The sequence below is a fragment of the Caretta caretta genome, chromosome 8 (assembly GCF_965140235.1).
Source record: "Caretta caretta isolate rCarCar2 chromosome 8, rCarCar1.hap1, whole genome shotgun sequence".
NCBI classification, from domain to species: Eukaryota; Metazoa; Chordata; order Testudines; family Cheloniidae; genus Caretta; species Caretta caretta.
Genome location: NC_134213.1, coordinates 96,031,105 through 96,046,619, shown reverse-complemented (window position 1 = coordinate 96,046,619; position 15,515 = coordinate 96,031,105). Strand labels below are relative to the sequence as shown.

Below are 15,515 nucleotides of genomic sequence, written 5' to 3'. Positions count from 1 at the left end.
TGGTCTTAAGCATGTAGTAGAGTTTTTTTGTATTTGTGTTTGATTTTTACCTAGTGCATTATCACTGTACACCCAGAGCCACTTAAATACGTTATACAGTTTCAATAAACAAATGCGCATCTAAGCCAGCCGTGAAGGCCAGATAAAGTATAGGCTGTTGTCATTTGATCCTTGGCATCTAAGCAACAAACTCTGTAAAAGAGGGATTGTTGTAGGGTTTCTTCTGGCAGAAGGCCCATAACCTTAGATGTGTCCTCGTCAGAGGACGTTTAGGTTGTGAAGTGCTCTGCAGACCCCATAGTAGATATGGAAGAACAATTCAAGGACCTGCTCTGCGTGTGTGGTTCAACAGCCTTAAAACAGCACTGCTTCTAATAAATAATCTCTCACTAGCTGGGGATGGTGGACAATATCCAAAGCCTAATCAGTCCCCACGCTCAGCACAGACAGAACTGATGTAATTTCACTCCTTGCAAGCCATCTTCTAAGACTAACACTTACTAGTGTGTGAAGGAAGGCCTGGCTCACGAAGAACCTCCACATTCAATGAGAGATCCACATTCAATGAGAGAAACTTTGAAGGACGTTGCTGAGGTATTTTTCAAATATTGTTTTTGCTCTCTCTGACCATGAAAAGCTGTTCTCCTGCCATTATCTTTGCTCCTTCCCTCCCTCCTGCACTCCCACTGACTCTTTATGGCAGGGTAGCTGGCAGTTGGTTTCTTTGTATTTATTTACAAAGAGAATTGGAGCATTTGTTTGGGAAATAGAGCCAAAGAGAATTCCAGAGCCTGTACAAACAGACAGAAGATAAAGACAAGGTCAGATGAATCTTGGGTCTGTCACCAGCCTTAACAAAACCAGAAGGGCAGCAACAGAGAACTGGAGTGAAAAAACTTACTTACCTCATGGGATCTGCTTGTCCTTAACCCCTCGGTGCCTGGGACTCCCTACAGGGCAGAGCTCTTAAAATAAAATCATAATGATTGTGTCTCAGTAATTTAATACTTTGCAATTCTCTTGCATCTTCCACCTGAGGATCTCACCATGACTTACAAACTGGATCATTGGACTAAGCCTGGTAGGGCCCCTCTGAGGTAGGGTGGTAGAATTATCCCCATTTTGCAGGTGGAAGGACAGACGGAGAGGGCTCAGTCATGGCAGTGTTTCCCAGGCTGCTCCTGGAGCAGCATAGCGGATTGTAACCCAGACTCCCTGTTTCCTCTGGCGGCAGGGGGGACATACACTGGGCCAGCCCTATACCTGGTGCAAGGTACAGCTGCTGGCACGCTGGCCCCACTGCTGCCCAGTGCCTGCTGGGGAGGGTATGTGTGCAAAGCCAAGGCTTTGCTCACTCTCATGCCTCACTCATCTGCGGGAGAAGGGGAGCAGGAGCTTTGCAATGGCTGTTTCCCCATCTCCTCAGGCTCCTCCCATTGATTTAGGGAAGTGCCTTCCACCCCCCATATTCTACGGTGTGGGGGCACAGAGCGGGCCCCGATCTGACCCAGAGAGTGTGACTCGCCCAAGGCCATGGGCTCGATCTGCAGTCCCATCACAAAGCAACATTTGGACCATATCTAGAATGGGTGAATGCAGGGTTTAAATTCTCATAGATTATTTCCTGGGGCTCGGGGCTTCTGCCCCATGGGTTTGAAAATATTTACTAGAGCTCTGCTCTGGACACCTCTGGTTGAATTTAAGCCCTGGTGCATGTAGAGTTGTCGCTAGCGTGGCTTCCCTGGCTGGTGTAGGCAGGTTTGTTTAGAAAACAGTCCTTCCTGAGGATCTTCTTACCATCATGGGCATGGGCTATCAGGGCATGTCTGCCTAGGAACTGTGCACCCTCTCTCCTCCAAGGACATTTCTGGCTCATAGACAAAAAGTCTGTGGGCCTGATTTTCCACTGCTTTGAATCTGACTGCACAACCTGCAAGGCAGTGAGAGGTGGGCCCCAGGAGCCTACAAAGGAAATAGGGCTAGCTGGGTCTGGCCTGCAGCTGGGAATTAACCTGCATGAGCTTCTGCTGGGATATCATAGAATATCAGGGTTGGAAGGGACCTCAGGAGGTCATCTAGTCCAACCCCCTGCTCAAAGCAGGACCTAATCCCCAACTAAATCAAATGAATGATACAGGGAAAGTTCAACCTACTGCCAAGAAAATTGTCCCTGCTCAGACTTCCTGGAAAACCAGAGAACTCAAGATCACAGGGAGTCCATTTCCCCCGAAGGTACGTTGCCACAGCTGCATTAGCATTAACATTTGAGCTTCCTTTTTAATCTTCTCTCTAGTTACCAATCCCATGCCATTCTATGAATGTCTCTTAGAGCCACCAAAATCAAAGCCAGCTGCTCAGCACTTACGAGCAAACACACCGAAGCACCTAAAAGAGGAGATTATAACCAACCAGCTTTGTTTTAAATGCATGAGAAATACAATGTCCTTTTAATTTAAAACCCCTCCGTGGGCTTTCATGTCAGGCTGCCCTCTAATCCTGGTGCCCCCCCCTTCTAGCATAATTACCACCCTCTTTAAAAAGCATCGAGGCTGCATCTAGCTTCAGAGATTCCAAGGCCAGAAGGGACCATTGTGACCACATAGTCAGCCCTCCTGTGGCGCACAGGTTATAGATTAAGGATATGCACACCATTGTAGCTACAGGAATTCCTTTACACCCGAACAACCCCTAATGCTGCACCAGCGCAGACTGGGGCTTACACTGGTGCTGCTGAATTTTGTCCTAAAGCCAGCTGCACTGAGACATCATGGGGGGCAGAGCCAGCGTCACTACATTATTGCAGTGTGGATTTCCTTCATATAGACAGTGCCCCAGTGGCTGAGTTGTAGAGTGGGCTATTGGGTGTGGCCGTGGGTATTCTCTGTCAGGGGCTGTGCTGGTATCAGGGTACGTTCAGGCCAAGTCTACACAATGAGCACTTCACTGGCATAGGAATACCAGCTTACCCTGCTGGCAAAGCACTGCTAGTGTGGACACAGCTCTCCTGGCAAAGCGGCACTGTGTTCCGGTACAGACACGCCACCCCAGGAATGAAACAAGCTATGCCGGTAGAAGTGCGTCTGCTCTAGAGACCTCTGCTTGTGGAACTATGCCGGGCAGGGAATCACACCGCTTCACACCCCAGACCAACACAGCTATGTCGGCAGAAGCCTGTAGCATGACCCCGGCCTCAGGCTGTCAAAAGACACCAATCTGGGATCTACCAGCCATTGGCAGGGGGGTCGCTCAGTCAGCCTCAGACAGACTGGTGCCGGCCTGTGGGAAATGCGCCCACCTTCCCGTCCAGCTCTGAGGAGTCCTCTCCAGGCAGGCTTTGCAGGGATCTGGCTTCTCAGAGCTGGTGGGATGGCTGGGCTACTCTCCCACAAAGCTGGGGGTGGAAAATAGCAAAATGGGCACCTTGGTGCAGAGAGAGAGAGAGAGAGTGTGTGTGTGTGTGTGGTGTGGCGTGGCGTGGCCCCAGTGAAGCACTCCTGCTGAAGAGTAAAGCCTCTGGGGAGATGTCCATGAGCTCTGGGGGAGATCCTTGTGAATCTTGAATGGGCTACAGTTTCCAGGGGGCCTGAGCCCCTGGATACGTTCTAGGACACGTGGGGACCCGCACCCTGATGGAAGGACTGGAACATTAAGCTCACAGTGCTCCCTCTCCCCTCACAGGGTTATCCCTGCAAAGGGGAGAATGGGTTCCTTAGTGTTTTACATTCATTAATCACTAATAGTTGTTGAAACAATGAGGAGTCCTTGTGGCACTTTAGAGACTAACAAATTTATTTGGGCATAAGCTTTCGTGGGCTAGAACCCACTTCATCAGATGCATGGAGTGGAAAATACAATTGTTGGTGTCCCTATAATCTTGACCTTTGCTGGTGCAACTGTGTGTCAAATCCACAGGGGGGCACCAGGAGCCCAAAGCTTTTAGTCCCACTATTCCTAAATCCATTTTTCAAAGGAGATTACAATATGAAAACGTGGGAGCATTAAGCGTTGCTAGGGAAAGGCAGTCATTCCTCCCACGTAATTGAAATCACCCATTAACTCCCCAGGGTCCAGTGGAACCCGCTGAATGTCGGATAGGGCCTATGTTGCCCTCTGTAGCCCTTTAAAATACACTTACATGAAAAAAATCATGCAGTTGAAAATGATGTTTAAAAGACACATTTCTGTGATTTGATTGTTTGAGGCACCCCACTGGAACAGCTGGGGACGGAGAAAGGACTAGCCCTCGCTTCCTGACCCCATGCATGTAGGCTACAAAGCACCCTAGGGCAACCTCAGGGAATGATGGGGATCTGATACACGTTCACATGAGGGCTCCCTCTCCCTATGTAGTTCTGGTGCTCCTGTCCCCAGAGTATCCAGATAACAAGGGTGGAACCTGAGATTGTCCCTCACGCCCTCTTGCTTTAGATTAGCAGAACCAGCTGCCCTGTCATTCAAGCCACACTTCTCTCCTATCCCCCTAGGATGAATCCATTTAAAAATCAAAACAATCCCTGTCCTCCTAGCTGAACAGAAGCATGAGCTCTGTCTCTCTGGAGAGATGGCAGCCATCCCAAAGCCAAACATTCTCTCCTGGGATTGGGAGAGGTGTCTGTCCCCATGGGAAGTTCTCCATCCCCATCTCTGCTCCTTTCTTCACAGTCTGTGGGTTTGTTTTTCACTCCTCCTGCTTTCCCTGGCTCCATTTCCCACCCTCCTTTCTCAAGGGAGTTTCTCTCTTTTCCCCCTCCCTGCTCCATTTCTCCCAATGACGCCTATACAGGACAACATGTGATTTCAAGTCAGCCATTAGAATCTATGACACAGGAGCGGGACCTGCTCTGTGCTCCAAGAACTGTGCTGTGGGGAAAGTTTTCCTTCCACCTGACTTCAGGCTAGTGCCCAGGCTTATCACCACTGGTGTCCCAATCCCATCTCCTGGAGAGCAGGGAGATGATGGTCATTGGCAGCTGAGTGCAGGGTGCACCCCAGCCAGAAGGCACAGAGGGCAAGGAATGAAGAACCAGAGAAAGAAAAATGTGATCCCTCACTGTGTGGGTGTGATTGATATCTCCTTGTAGGGATTTCTGAGGGGCTCTTTTGGGACGGTTTCCTCAGCAGGACACATCACTACAGTTGGTTGAAATGTGTACATTTAAAGTTTTCTGTTATTTTATCAAAAAATTGGAAAGCAAAAAGTTTTCAGGAAAAGTTTACTGTTTTGGCAAAAGCTTTACCAAAGCACTGAACATTTCTACTAGAAATAGTTTTAATTTTAAAAAAAACCTTTCTGAAAATCAACATTTCAGGTTTCTGTTTTACAATAAATGGGAAATTTCAACGAGAACCAAATAACCATAATTTCCCCCCCCAAAAGTTTTCTGCAAAAAAGTATATTTTGACCAGCTCTGGCCAGAATCCCTTCAAAACACACCCAAGGCTCTTGCTCACGGGGAATCATCACAGTGCCTATTTCCCCCATAGCCACTGGTAGACATTCATCTGTCCTGCCTGGCGTGTGACCTTGCTCGTGGTCCTTGCAAGAAAAGGATGGAGTTTCCAGTGCTAACAAGGAATTATCCTGTTGCAACCTGCCTAACTGTGAGCTCTCTGGGGCAAGGTCTGTCTTCTTAGATGTCTGCACAGCACCTTGCACGATGGGGCCCTGACCCTAGACTGGCATTCCTAGGTGCTATCGCAATTCAAGTAATAAATCAACATCATTTCCTTTTCAATCACTTACAAACATATTGGTGCAAAGACACATCCCCATAGCTCAGGAACACCGTGCTGGAAGGCATCTGCCTGATCTTTTCTACCGACGTGGTTCCAGTACAGCTCAGCAGCACAGGGACATCCGTAGCATCTGGCGACATCTGACACCGGGTCATTAATCTAACTGGGCCGGGTCTTTTTTGTCAGTGGCCTTAGTCTGCGCTAAGAGAATCAGCAGCCCTTGCTGAGCACTGGTGTAAGGATGGGCATACACGGGACATCTTGTCACCCCCGGATAGAAAAATAGGTCTGGAAAGGAGTTCAGGGGGTCATCGAGTCCATCCCCCATGCCAAGAGAGGATTAAATATACTAGTTCATACCTCGACTGTCATGCAGAGGGGTACCCATTTTCCTACAGTAGATGTGCCCTTTACAGAGCACTGAAAAATAAACAGGCACTGCCCATCTGCCTGCTGGATTGCCCACCTCTGCCAAAATACCAAGCCCGCTCCAGACCAAGCAGCTAGTATAGTCAGGCATGGGACAGTTACTGCAAGTGCCCAATGGTTAGCCTTATCTCTGCCCCCTCCCCTGTGAACTCTCCCTTTCTGACTCGCACTCTCTGGGTAAGGTGTTCTGGAGCCCGGGCTGCACGTGCCTTGAGGGAAGGTTAGAGTGAAGTGCGCTGGGCAGCTTCACTGGACTGTGAATTTCGGGATCTTGTTTGCATTCATTACACTCCCATTAAAAACTGGCTGGCTCAGCCCTGGGCAGGACTGGTCTGAATGTGCAGCTGATCCTCAGCCCTGACAGCCTCTGGGAACACACTCCTGGCTGTGCACCTGAGGAGCGCTCGCTGGGACACAGACAGGCAAGGGGCTCCCTGGCATCTGTCCCCTCCCAGCCCAGGCTAGCTCTCTGCATTCTCACTGTGCAGTTGGTTTCTACCTGTGTGGTTTGCAATGGCTGAGGATAAAACTTTCCGCTACGGACTCATAGTGCTGGGCTTCTTCCTGGTGATGATTGGGATGTTCATCATGAGCGTGGACAAGCCCCAGGTCTACATCACCTTTTGCACGCTGGGGGTTTTAACCATAGCAGTGGGGATCACCTGGAGCATGTGTCAGTGCTACCCCAAGGTAGGGTCAATTCTCTTATCTGTGCTTTCTCAGTCTGCCTCTCTGGCATAGGGGGGCTATGGGCGGGGCACTGCAAGGCATCTTTGGGAGCCAAAAACCATCCACAGGTGCTTAACAATAGTAGCTGATGACTTAAATTCCCATTGAGACAGCTAACTGCCCTGCTGAGGGGAAGGTGGTGTAATGCTTAAGACACCAGACCAGGAGACATGGGTCCTATTCCCATCTCTGCTACTGACTCACTGGGCAGCCACGGGCAAGTAATTTATCTCCTCCGTGCCTCAGTTTCCCCATCTGTAAAACGAGGATAGGGGTACTTACCCTTCCTTCCAAAGTGCTTTGAGACCCAGGGATGAAAAGTATTAGTATCCACTCATAATGATTGTACAGTCACTGCAAGGCTTGGCCCAGCATTCCTTCTCTCCTTTGGCGGCTGATCTGTCATCGGTCAGTGCTTGTGGCTGGTTCTGGGATATTGCTGAGTGTATGTGTCCCATTGACTGGCTGGCAATTTCTCCTGGGTGTATCATGCATTGCTTCCCTCGAGAGGGGCTTGGGAGCATCAAGGCATCATAAGATGCCCTCTGCCACAGTCAGGCAATTCAGACTAACTTTCAAAGGGGCATTTAAAAGTTACCATAACTTCGGGTTGGTTTAAGAAAGAATACGTGAAACAGCTGTGAGTGGAGCAGGGAAGAGAGGATGATACTTCTTCCGCCTTATTTTCTCCACATGGCCCACAGCACCTCCAGTTACCTCTGTGCATGGGGCAAGGGGAGCAGACACATTGCCACTGTCCCTGGAAGGGGTTAGGGGGATTACATCTACCTGGGGTTACAAAACCGTATACCCTTCCAGCCGTTCAAAGTGCTCCTTGATATCTAAGGGGAGATGCCCCCTAAGGACACACACACTTTGTTTTTCTATCTCCAAAGAGCCTGCTTTCTGCCAGGTTTGGCTTTAACCCTAAGGATGCTAAGACAGCGGAGAAGGCTGGCTGCCGTTTCCAGAGAGTTACAGGTGTAGCAGGCACAGGGGAAGTTGGGCAGGGTGTCATTCTTTTCTCTGATCTAGGGATAAAACCACTTCAGGCTTTACTGAAAGCAGTGCTGACTTTCACTGGGCAATGCAGTGAATCCCTGTTAGTAATGAAAGATGGAATCATTTAAAAGAAACTATCCTGTATGTCCAAAGCCCTTTGCTATACCTCTCAGTGACAGCTGCAGTGTAAATCATTGCTGTGAAATGATGAACAGGAATCAAAGAATGAAGAAAGCCTTGATCCATTTCTCAGGTTCACTGTTTGAAAGCCACCCCCAAAATCCACATTCTCCTCCCCAGTGGAAGTTGAGCAGATGGTGGCCAGATCTTGAAGGATAAGGAGAGAGCTCCCTCCCCCGCTTTCAGCCGGTGTCTTCACTGTCTGCTTTCCTAAGGGTTCCTCTTGCCTTAACAGGACTCTTGAAACAAGTTATTTTGGGAGACATGTAACAGAGGGGCAGGCTGGTGCAGCAGAAATGTTTTCATGCAAGCAGCTTATTGAACAGATTCACGACACCATGAAAGAAATTCGTAGAGTAGGGGAAGAACTGATCTTTTGCCTAAATAACAACACAGCTGTGTATGTGAAAGGTACAGGAGACAGCCAGGAAGATGCTGGGAGGGGGAAGCGTTTACTTATTGCTCATCCATGGCTGATAGTTTTATATAAAGTTGTTTTAAATTCAATTTAGATTAAGGGAAGAAGAACCCCTAAACCCTGTTGAACCCATGCCCAACCCCCAACCCTTTGACTTAGGTGGGTCATTAAAACCCCCTTCGGAAAATCTCCTGGTTAAAGAATGTTGATAGTGCAGTAAAACAATTAAACTCCCATTCCCTGAAAAAACATCTATCCAAGAACACCATTTTCCCAATGGAAACAAGACATTAGCTCTAGGGTTAGATTTAGGCTTGGTCTAGACAGCCTTATGTCTGTAGTCTAGAGTCCCTGAGCGACGCAGGGATACCGACCAAACTCCTGGTGTTGACGGTGCTATGTCGAGAGGACGGCTTCTCCTGTCAACGTAGCTACCGCCTCTTGCGGAGGTGGAGTACAGCCAGCGACGGGAGGTCTCTGGTTGGCGTAGCTAGCATCTTCGCTAAGCAGTACAGCAGCACCACTTCAGCACTGTATGTGTGGACCATCCCTCAGGGGCACAGAATGGCTCATTAGTAGATCTGGGCCTATGAGAGTGCATGTTGAGACACAGCATGGGATGGGGGGAGGGGCAGAACTGGAAGTTATAGCACAATAAGCTGAAGGGTTCACCTGTGATAGGGATCCCTCTCCAGAATTTTGTATTATATGGTGTCTTTAATTGCTGGCAATTAGGCCTTTTTAGTGTCACCAGGAGAGAGCTGTAAACTAGAGAGTTTGGATCTGGATCCAGACTTCCTCAAGGTTGGGGTGGAGGGTGGAGGGGTTGGCTCTGGGGCTTTGGTTTGGCCCTTAAGAGTGATAGAGGCCAGCCATGAAGTTTAGAATTGGATCCAGTCCTCAGAGTCTGTAGGGGCTGGATTGGGAATGCTGGGAATCCGACCCGTTGGGCCCATCCTTTCCCAGATGTCTCCATTTTGGGACTGCAGCCTCTAGGCTGAAATAACCCATTCAAACATCCATCCCTCTCTGGGAAGAATCTCTGGGAAGAGTCTCATCCCCCAGAGCTTTGGCCACCAAACATGGCTCCTGGAGGGAGGGGAAAAGCTATGGAACCCACACCTTCTCCTCAGACTGAAGTCCATGATGAAGCTCTGACTCCCTTGAAGGGCTCCTTTGTCTCTGAAGGGGCCTGTCTCCCCTCAAGATCTGCCATAGTTTCTGATGGTGCTGAGGGAGGCCAAGCTGGCAACTCCTGCTGGGATTTGTGCTTCAGAGCCTGCAGGCCCACCAGTTGGCCCAGTACAAGCATGCTCTCAGTTCCATTTGGAATGAGTTGGCATTCCCCTACCTGTCTCCTCTGCGCCTCAGAAGGCAGAACGCCCATTGTCATCCAGCAGGATGGCAGGACTGAGCGCACTATTGGTGACATAATCGAGTCCAAGCCTGGGCAGGCTTGAGGTTCTGAGCATGCTCCATGGACCACTGAACACTCAGGACCTTGCACGACTGAGCCCCTGTTGCATCCGACGAAGTGGGTGTTCACCCACGAAAGCTCATGCTCCAATAGGTCGGTTAGTCTATAAGGTGCCACAGGACTCTTTGCCACGTTTACAGATCCAGACTAACACGGCTACCCCTCTGAAGCTTGAGCCCCTGTTGTGGTTCTTCTTATCAGCCTGAGTTTCCTGGCCAGGGGAGTAGCTTGCATATTGCCTATTCTTTGTAAATGTGATGTGAGGGCTTAGATACCTCTTCCTTTGCTGTGATTTGGATGTAAAAATACCTAGTTAAAGTGCCAGTAAAGTGTGATGTCACCGCTGGGAAGGAGTTAATGATAGCCCTATGCCAGGGAAAACTCCTCCTCCACTGCAGGAGATTAACCCTCTTTGTTCACATTCAGAGGAATGATTCATCCCTCTTTTTTTCTTCCCCCCCAAGATAACGTTTGTCCCCATGGAGACAGAGTCCGAGAAGTTCCTGTCACACAAGCCCGCTGTTTCGATAGAAAATGAAATTCCGGAGAAGAGCTGGTATGTTGGAAAGACCCCAGGCTCTCAGCCTCAGCTCAACAGTTTGCAATCTGGTTTTTAATGAGCGCCTTAGCTTGTACACAAGGTTATCTGTGTGCCTCGGGGGACAAGGTCAGGGTCTGAAAACCCTGGCATGAGGGAGGGCTAAAAATATTTTGTCTGGAAAAAAAAAAAGCAGCAGTTTGTTCTGGAACTGAGGACTCCATTTCCATGTTCTTTCAACCCTTGACTACATGGCTTCTCTCTGATGAGGCTGCCAACAGTGGTGTGGAGGAAGGGAGGATAGTTTGACCTGACCCTGCAGTCCTTTCCCAGCTAGCCGTCCCACTGATTTCAGTCCTTTCCTAGCCAACCTCCCACTGAGTCCCCCACGTCAAACTGCCATCGACAGCAGCAGGGATGTACTGCAGGCTCTCTCAGTAGGAACTAGACTAAGACCAATAGTGAATTTCAATGCCTCTCGGCTGTGGGTGACCGCTGGTCACTACGGGCTGGATCCAAACCTTCCCAGAGTCTGGGGAGTTCAGATGTGGGGATCTGGGTATGGCCCCTCTCCAATACAAATCCCCTCGATGTGGCATGAATGTGCTGCTCTTCCCTTTTGTGGCATTTTATTCATTTCTTTCTCAGCAAATGATAAAATTCCTGCGTCTAACCAGAAACTATTGGAGTCCAGTTAAATGGCAGAATTTAATAGCGTCCCTTCCCCTCTTTCTCCCTCACCCCAGCTCCCAGACTCCGTACACCAGCCAGGAAGAAGCTAATGTCTATGAGAAAAGCCTGCCATCTTATGAACAGATCCAGAGAAAAGCAAAGGGCTCTGTGGAGTGTCTGGGGATTCAAACGGCCCCACTCCTAGGTGACTGTGAGCTCAAGACAAGAGGATGTCCCCGTCCCGTTGTACAGGCCAAGGCTGAGGTCCACAGGATCTCAGAGAGCAATGGAGAAACCTGCAGAGATCCAGTGCCCCAAGTGCTCACAGCAACGATCAGCAGGTAGGTGACCTTGTGGCTCTGCTATAGCGGAGTCCAAAGGGCAGTAAAGTTGCACTTATGGAGATTCACTCATTCCAGACATAAGGACAGACAAAAAATAGGCAGCAGACATGGTGATCAAATCCTTCCCGCTCGATACATCTAACCGGGACATGCCTGCTGCAGGTACCTGTACGCATTTTGGGACGGGGACTGTCTCTTTCTACGGGCATGTCTACACGGGGGGAAAATAACCCATGGCACCGAGTCTCAGAACCTCGTGCTCATGCTACGGCGGGCTACAAACAGCAGCGTAAGTGCTCGGGCTCAGGCTGGCGCCCCGGCTCCGAGTCCCTCCCCACCTCACCCGGGTTCAGAGCCCGGGCTCCAGCCAAACACCTAGACTGCTGTTTGGTGTGAGAGCCCAGGTCCATACCTCATGTGGGCATCCTGGGAGCTACTGCAATGAAAACAGCAGCAATGCAGGTAGGAAGCAGCGCAGTCCAGGGCAGGTAGGGTGCACTGCTATGATGCTGGATGTTCTGGGCACACCCCAACATCCCAGGCCCATCAGGAGACTAGTGACATGTGACAGCAGCACAGCCCGGGAGGTGGAGGTTCAGCAGCGAAAGGGGCATGATGACTGGTTTCCTGCTCAGCCGCTGTGGTTGTGAAGCCAGAGAGCTGTGTGGGCCAGCAGGAACACGGTGCCTGGCAAACATCTCTCGTAGGGGAACCGAGTGAATGACGGGGCATGAACTTGCTCGTCAGACGCTTCACGCAGAGTTCTACAACTGGATTGAATCCATTCAGGCAATTTAGGGCACTCTGAGTTCACATGAGCCTAACTAGGTGCTGCGGTGCTCTCTCCTCTCCCAAAACACAATTCAAGGCTAATGCAACGGGCTTTCTCTAGCCCCTTAAATAAGAAAAACAGCCCCCGACTCAGCTCCGGCCTCATGAGAGCCTGAGCCAGCACCCACTGAAGTCAAAGGAAGAGGTGTTTTTTTTGGAAAGGGGAAGGTTTTCAAATGCACCAAGGACAGTTGGGCAGCCAGGTCCCCATTTGTGCCTTTGAAAATCACCCCCTGCATGATTAACTGCAGGATTTTGGCCTTTCCTAACCTTTCTGGAGGATTGCAGGGTTTCACTTCCCTGTTTTAAAGCAAAAATAGGTAATTATTTCCCAAATACGGATTGCCAATAGGGTTTGGGCCCCTTAGCATCCCAGCCGGGTCCTACCAGGGGTCCATGATGGCAAACCCCAGATCAGCACAGAGCTCACAGGCGCTGAATATTATTTCAATGCATATGTTCATTGAAATCATCATTAGACTGAACCCTGAATCTAGCTCCCTCACTTGCTGTAATCAGCTGGTATTTAGTTAATATTAATTATTTAAATTATGTTCTCTTTGGGAACGTTTAATCAAAGTTTGGCAAACTATCATGTGCCTTTTTATCCAAATTATTTGTAGCAGACCTGATCAAATCACTTCCAAAATCTGACTGGGGAAGGCAACTTCCTTACACTGGTATACATCTCAATAAACAAATGTCATTCCTCAGAGTAAATCCATGTTCCCAGTTCAGAGTTTCAGGCAAAGAGAGACCTAATTACTTCTTCATTTAAAGACTTCAAGTGAGGCGTACAGATGCCATGGTGATGGGCTCAGTGTAAGAACCTGGGTTAGAATTGTCAGAACAATAAATCATGTCAATCCCCAACTGCTTTACAAAGGTTACTAACCAATTGTATGAACTATTGATGTAGGACTCAGTTGGCCCCCTTGCTGGAATGCAGTCATCTCTGGGGTAGAACATGGTGGCTTTTTAACGTGTCCATAAGCAACACTATGCAACTGTTTAGGATGAGAGGTGAAGAGTATCATAGCCAACTGAAATGGCAGGGGGAGGTTACTGGGTCATTGCCTTCCGACATGCTCTTGGTCTGCTTAAACTATTTCTGGATAGGCAGTTAGCGGCTCACAGCAGACCTATCTCCTGGGTGATGAAAGGAGCTCTGAGCTCTCTATTCTCCAGGAACCACTGGCAGGAGAGCAACCAGAGTCTGATTAGGTCTGTGCCAGGATTTACAGCAAGGAGACTGTCACTGTGTCCTTTGACATTCTCCTTGGAAGCTGCTGCACAGCAGATGAAGGAGAGGAGGAGGAATGGGCAGGTACCATAATGGAGGCACTGGGCTCCCTGTCCATATGGTGTCAGAGCCTCACCTGGCTAGTGGCAGCTGAGATCCACAATGGGGAGGGGAAATAAACAGAATGGCATCATTATGAAAACCAGGCACAAGTCAGCTGGTGAAAGGAACACCACGAACCCAGCGAGCATCTGTTCGGCTTGATTTACTGTAAACCCCATGGCCAAAACACAAAACAGGGAAACAGCAGCACAGAAACCAGCCAATAAATGAATCTGTGCCCTTAAATGTACCTTTATGCCATTTTCAGCCCATCAGAGAGGTCCCACAGTGCAGCACCGCTGGCTTCCTTCCTGGAGGACACGGACCTTCCCTCTTCCGAGGGATCCACCTCCAGCAGCCTGTTTCTGGGGGGATCCACCAGCTCCCTGAGGAATCCACTCCCATCACAGGGGTACACCCAGAAGCTCAGGTTTGAGCTTCCTTGCTATGAAGATTTTGCCCTGATTGATTCACCGCTGGTGGAAAGGTGGCATCCAAGCCAGGAGCAAACACCGGCCCTACCCCAGAACTACCTGTCTGCGACTGCCTCAGCAAGACAGTTTGCATTCGTCTCAGGTCCTGGCTCAAAGGCAGCAGAATCAGAAGAGAGACAGAGTGTGGAAGAGGAGGACAACAACATGTATTACGGGTTAAAAGAGGGGCCAGAGAATTTACTGATAGCAGATGATTTTATTTTTGAGCCAGAGACCTAACCCTGGAGAGGGGAAAGAGACTGTCAGAGACAGGCCCAGCCTGGCTCAAGTGATGCTCAGTATTTCAAGTGCCTTGCAGATCAACCCTGTTCAGATTGGGGGTTGGGGGCAGCTTCCTGGGAGGCCACAGCCAGCTGCAGGCTTTGTGGCTGTTCGGTCGCATCCTGCCTCTTGGGAGTGCACTGGTTTGTAGGGGGAAGATAGGATGTTTGGAATATTAAAAAAAAAAAAAAAAGCCTGATTCATTACTGAAAACACAGCCTGTCTGCAACCCTCTGTGGAATACGAGTGCTTGGAGAGCTTTCTGAGAGCAATGAATGCCCAACAGGTCGGTTCTCCACACTCACTTCCCCCCACTCCTGTACACAGCTGCTGGCCTGCCTGACATAAAGACCGCAATCCCAGGGAGATGCCAGGGATACTGGGAGTCCATTGGCATCAATTAACAGGCCTCCTCCCTGCACCCGCAGAGCCATATTTTCAAAAGGGGAAATGTAGTTTGGGCCCTTAAAACGTGCACCCAAGCCCTACCCAGTTGCACTAGAACGCTCAGAATCCGGGCCCCAGTCTGCTGGGGCCCACTGCTCATTCTTTGGACTCTGAGTTAATGGGAACAAATGGGAGGCCAGGGCTCAGGCTGGCAGCAAATGTAAACGCCAATGTCCAAGAAAGAATGCAATGGATTTTATAATTGCCCAATGAAAATAATTAGGTAAATATGGTACTCAGGAAAGTGAGTCCTTACGCCAGGCAGGGCTATCCAGGCCAACAAGTGGCTGATCACCTGGACATTGCAGGGTGGAATATAGGGCCCTGGTACTACCTGTGATAGTCCAGGTCTGTGCTGCCCAGGGGCTGGGGAGCCGTTGTCTCTGCATATCCCTAAGATCTGTGGATTTGGCTGGCATCACAGTCTCCACAATCCAAATCTCTTCCCCAAGAGCATTCAGTGCAAGTACCATCTGGAGACAGGAAACCCTGAGCCCCTCATGCAGGTTTTTCCACAGAAGGCAGTGATGCTGCACCATGCAAACTATGGCACGGATACTGCAAAGCCTTACATGTGTTTGGCTTTCAGCCTGGGAGCAGTCCCATCGTCTT

General features: G+C 49.6%; 1 protein-coding gene across 2 annotated transcripts; it reads left to right on the top strand.

Moving 5' to 3' along the window:
• Window positions 1-15: 15 nt before the first annotated feature.
• BSND (barttin CLCNK type accessory subunit beta) lies at window positions 16-14,718 on the top strand. Of its 2 annotated transcripts, none has more exons than XM_075131827.1 (4): window positions 16-594; window positions 10,436-10,527; window positions 11,256-11,522; window positions 13,970-14,718. In XM_075131827.1, the coding sequence occupies exons 1-4, from the start codon at window positions 547-549 to the stop codon at window positions 14,412-14,414; spliced, it is 852 nt and encodes a 283-aa protein (XP_074987928.1). In that variant the 5' UTR covers window positions 16-546; the 3' UTR covers window positions 14,415-14,718. The 2 variants fall into 2 exon arrangements, with proteins under 2 accessions (XP_074987928.1, XP_048717029.2); XM_048861072.2 differs by lacking the exon at window positions 16-594 and adding an exon at window positions 6,396-6,855 and having other exon boundaries at window positions 13,970-14,716.
• Window positions 14,719-15,515: the final 797 nt, after the last annotated feature.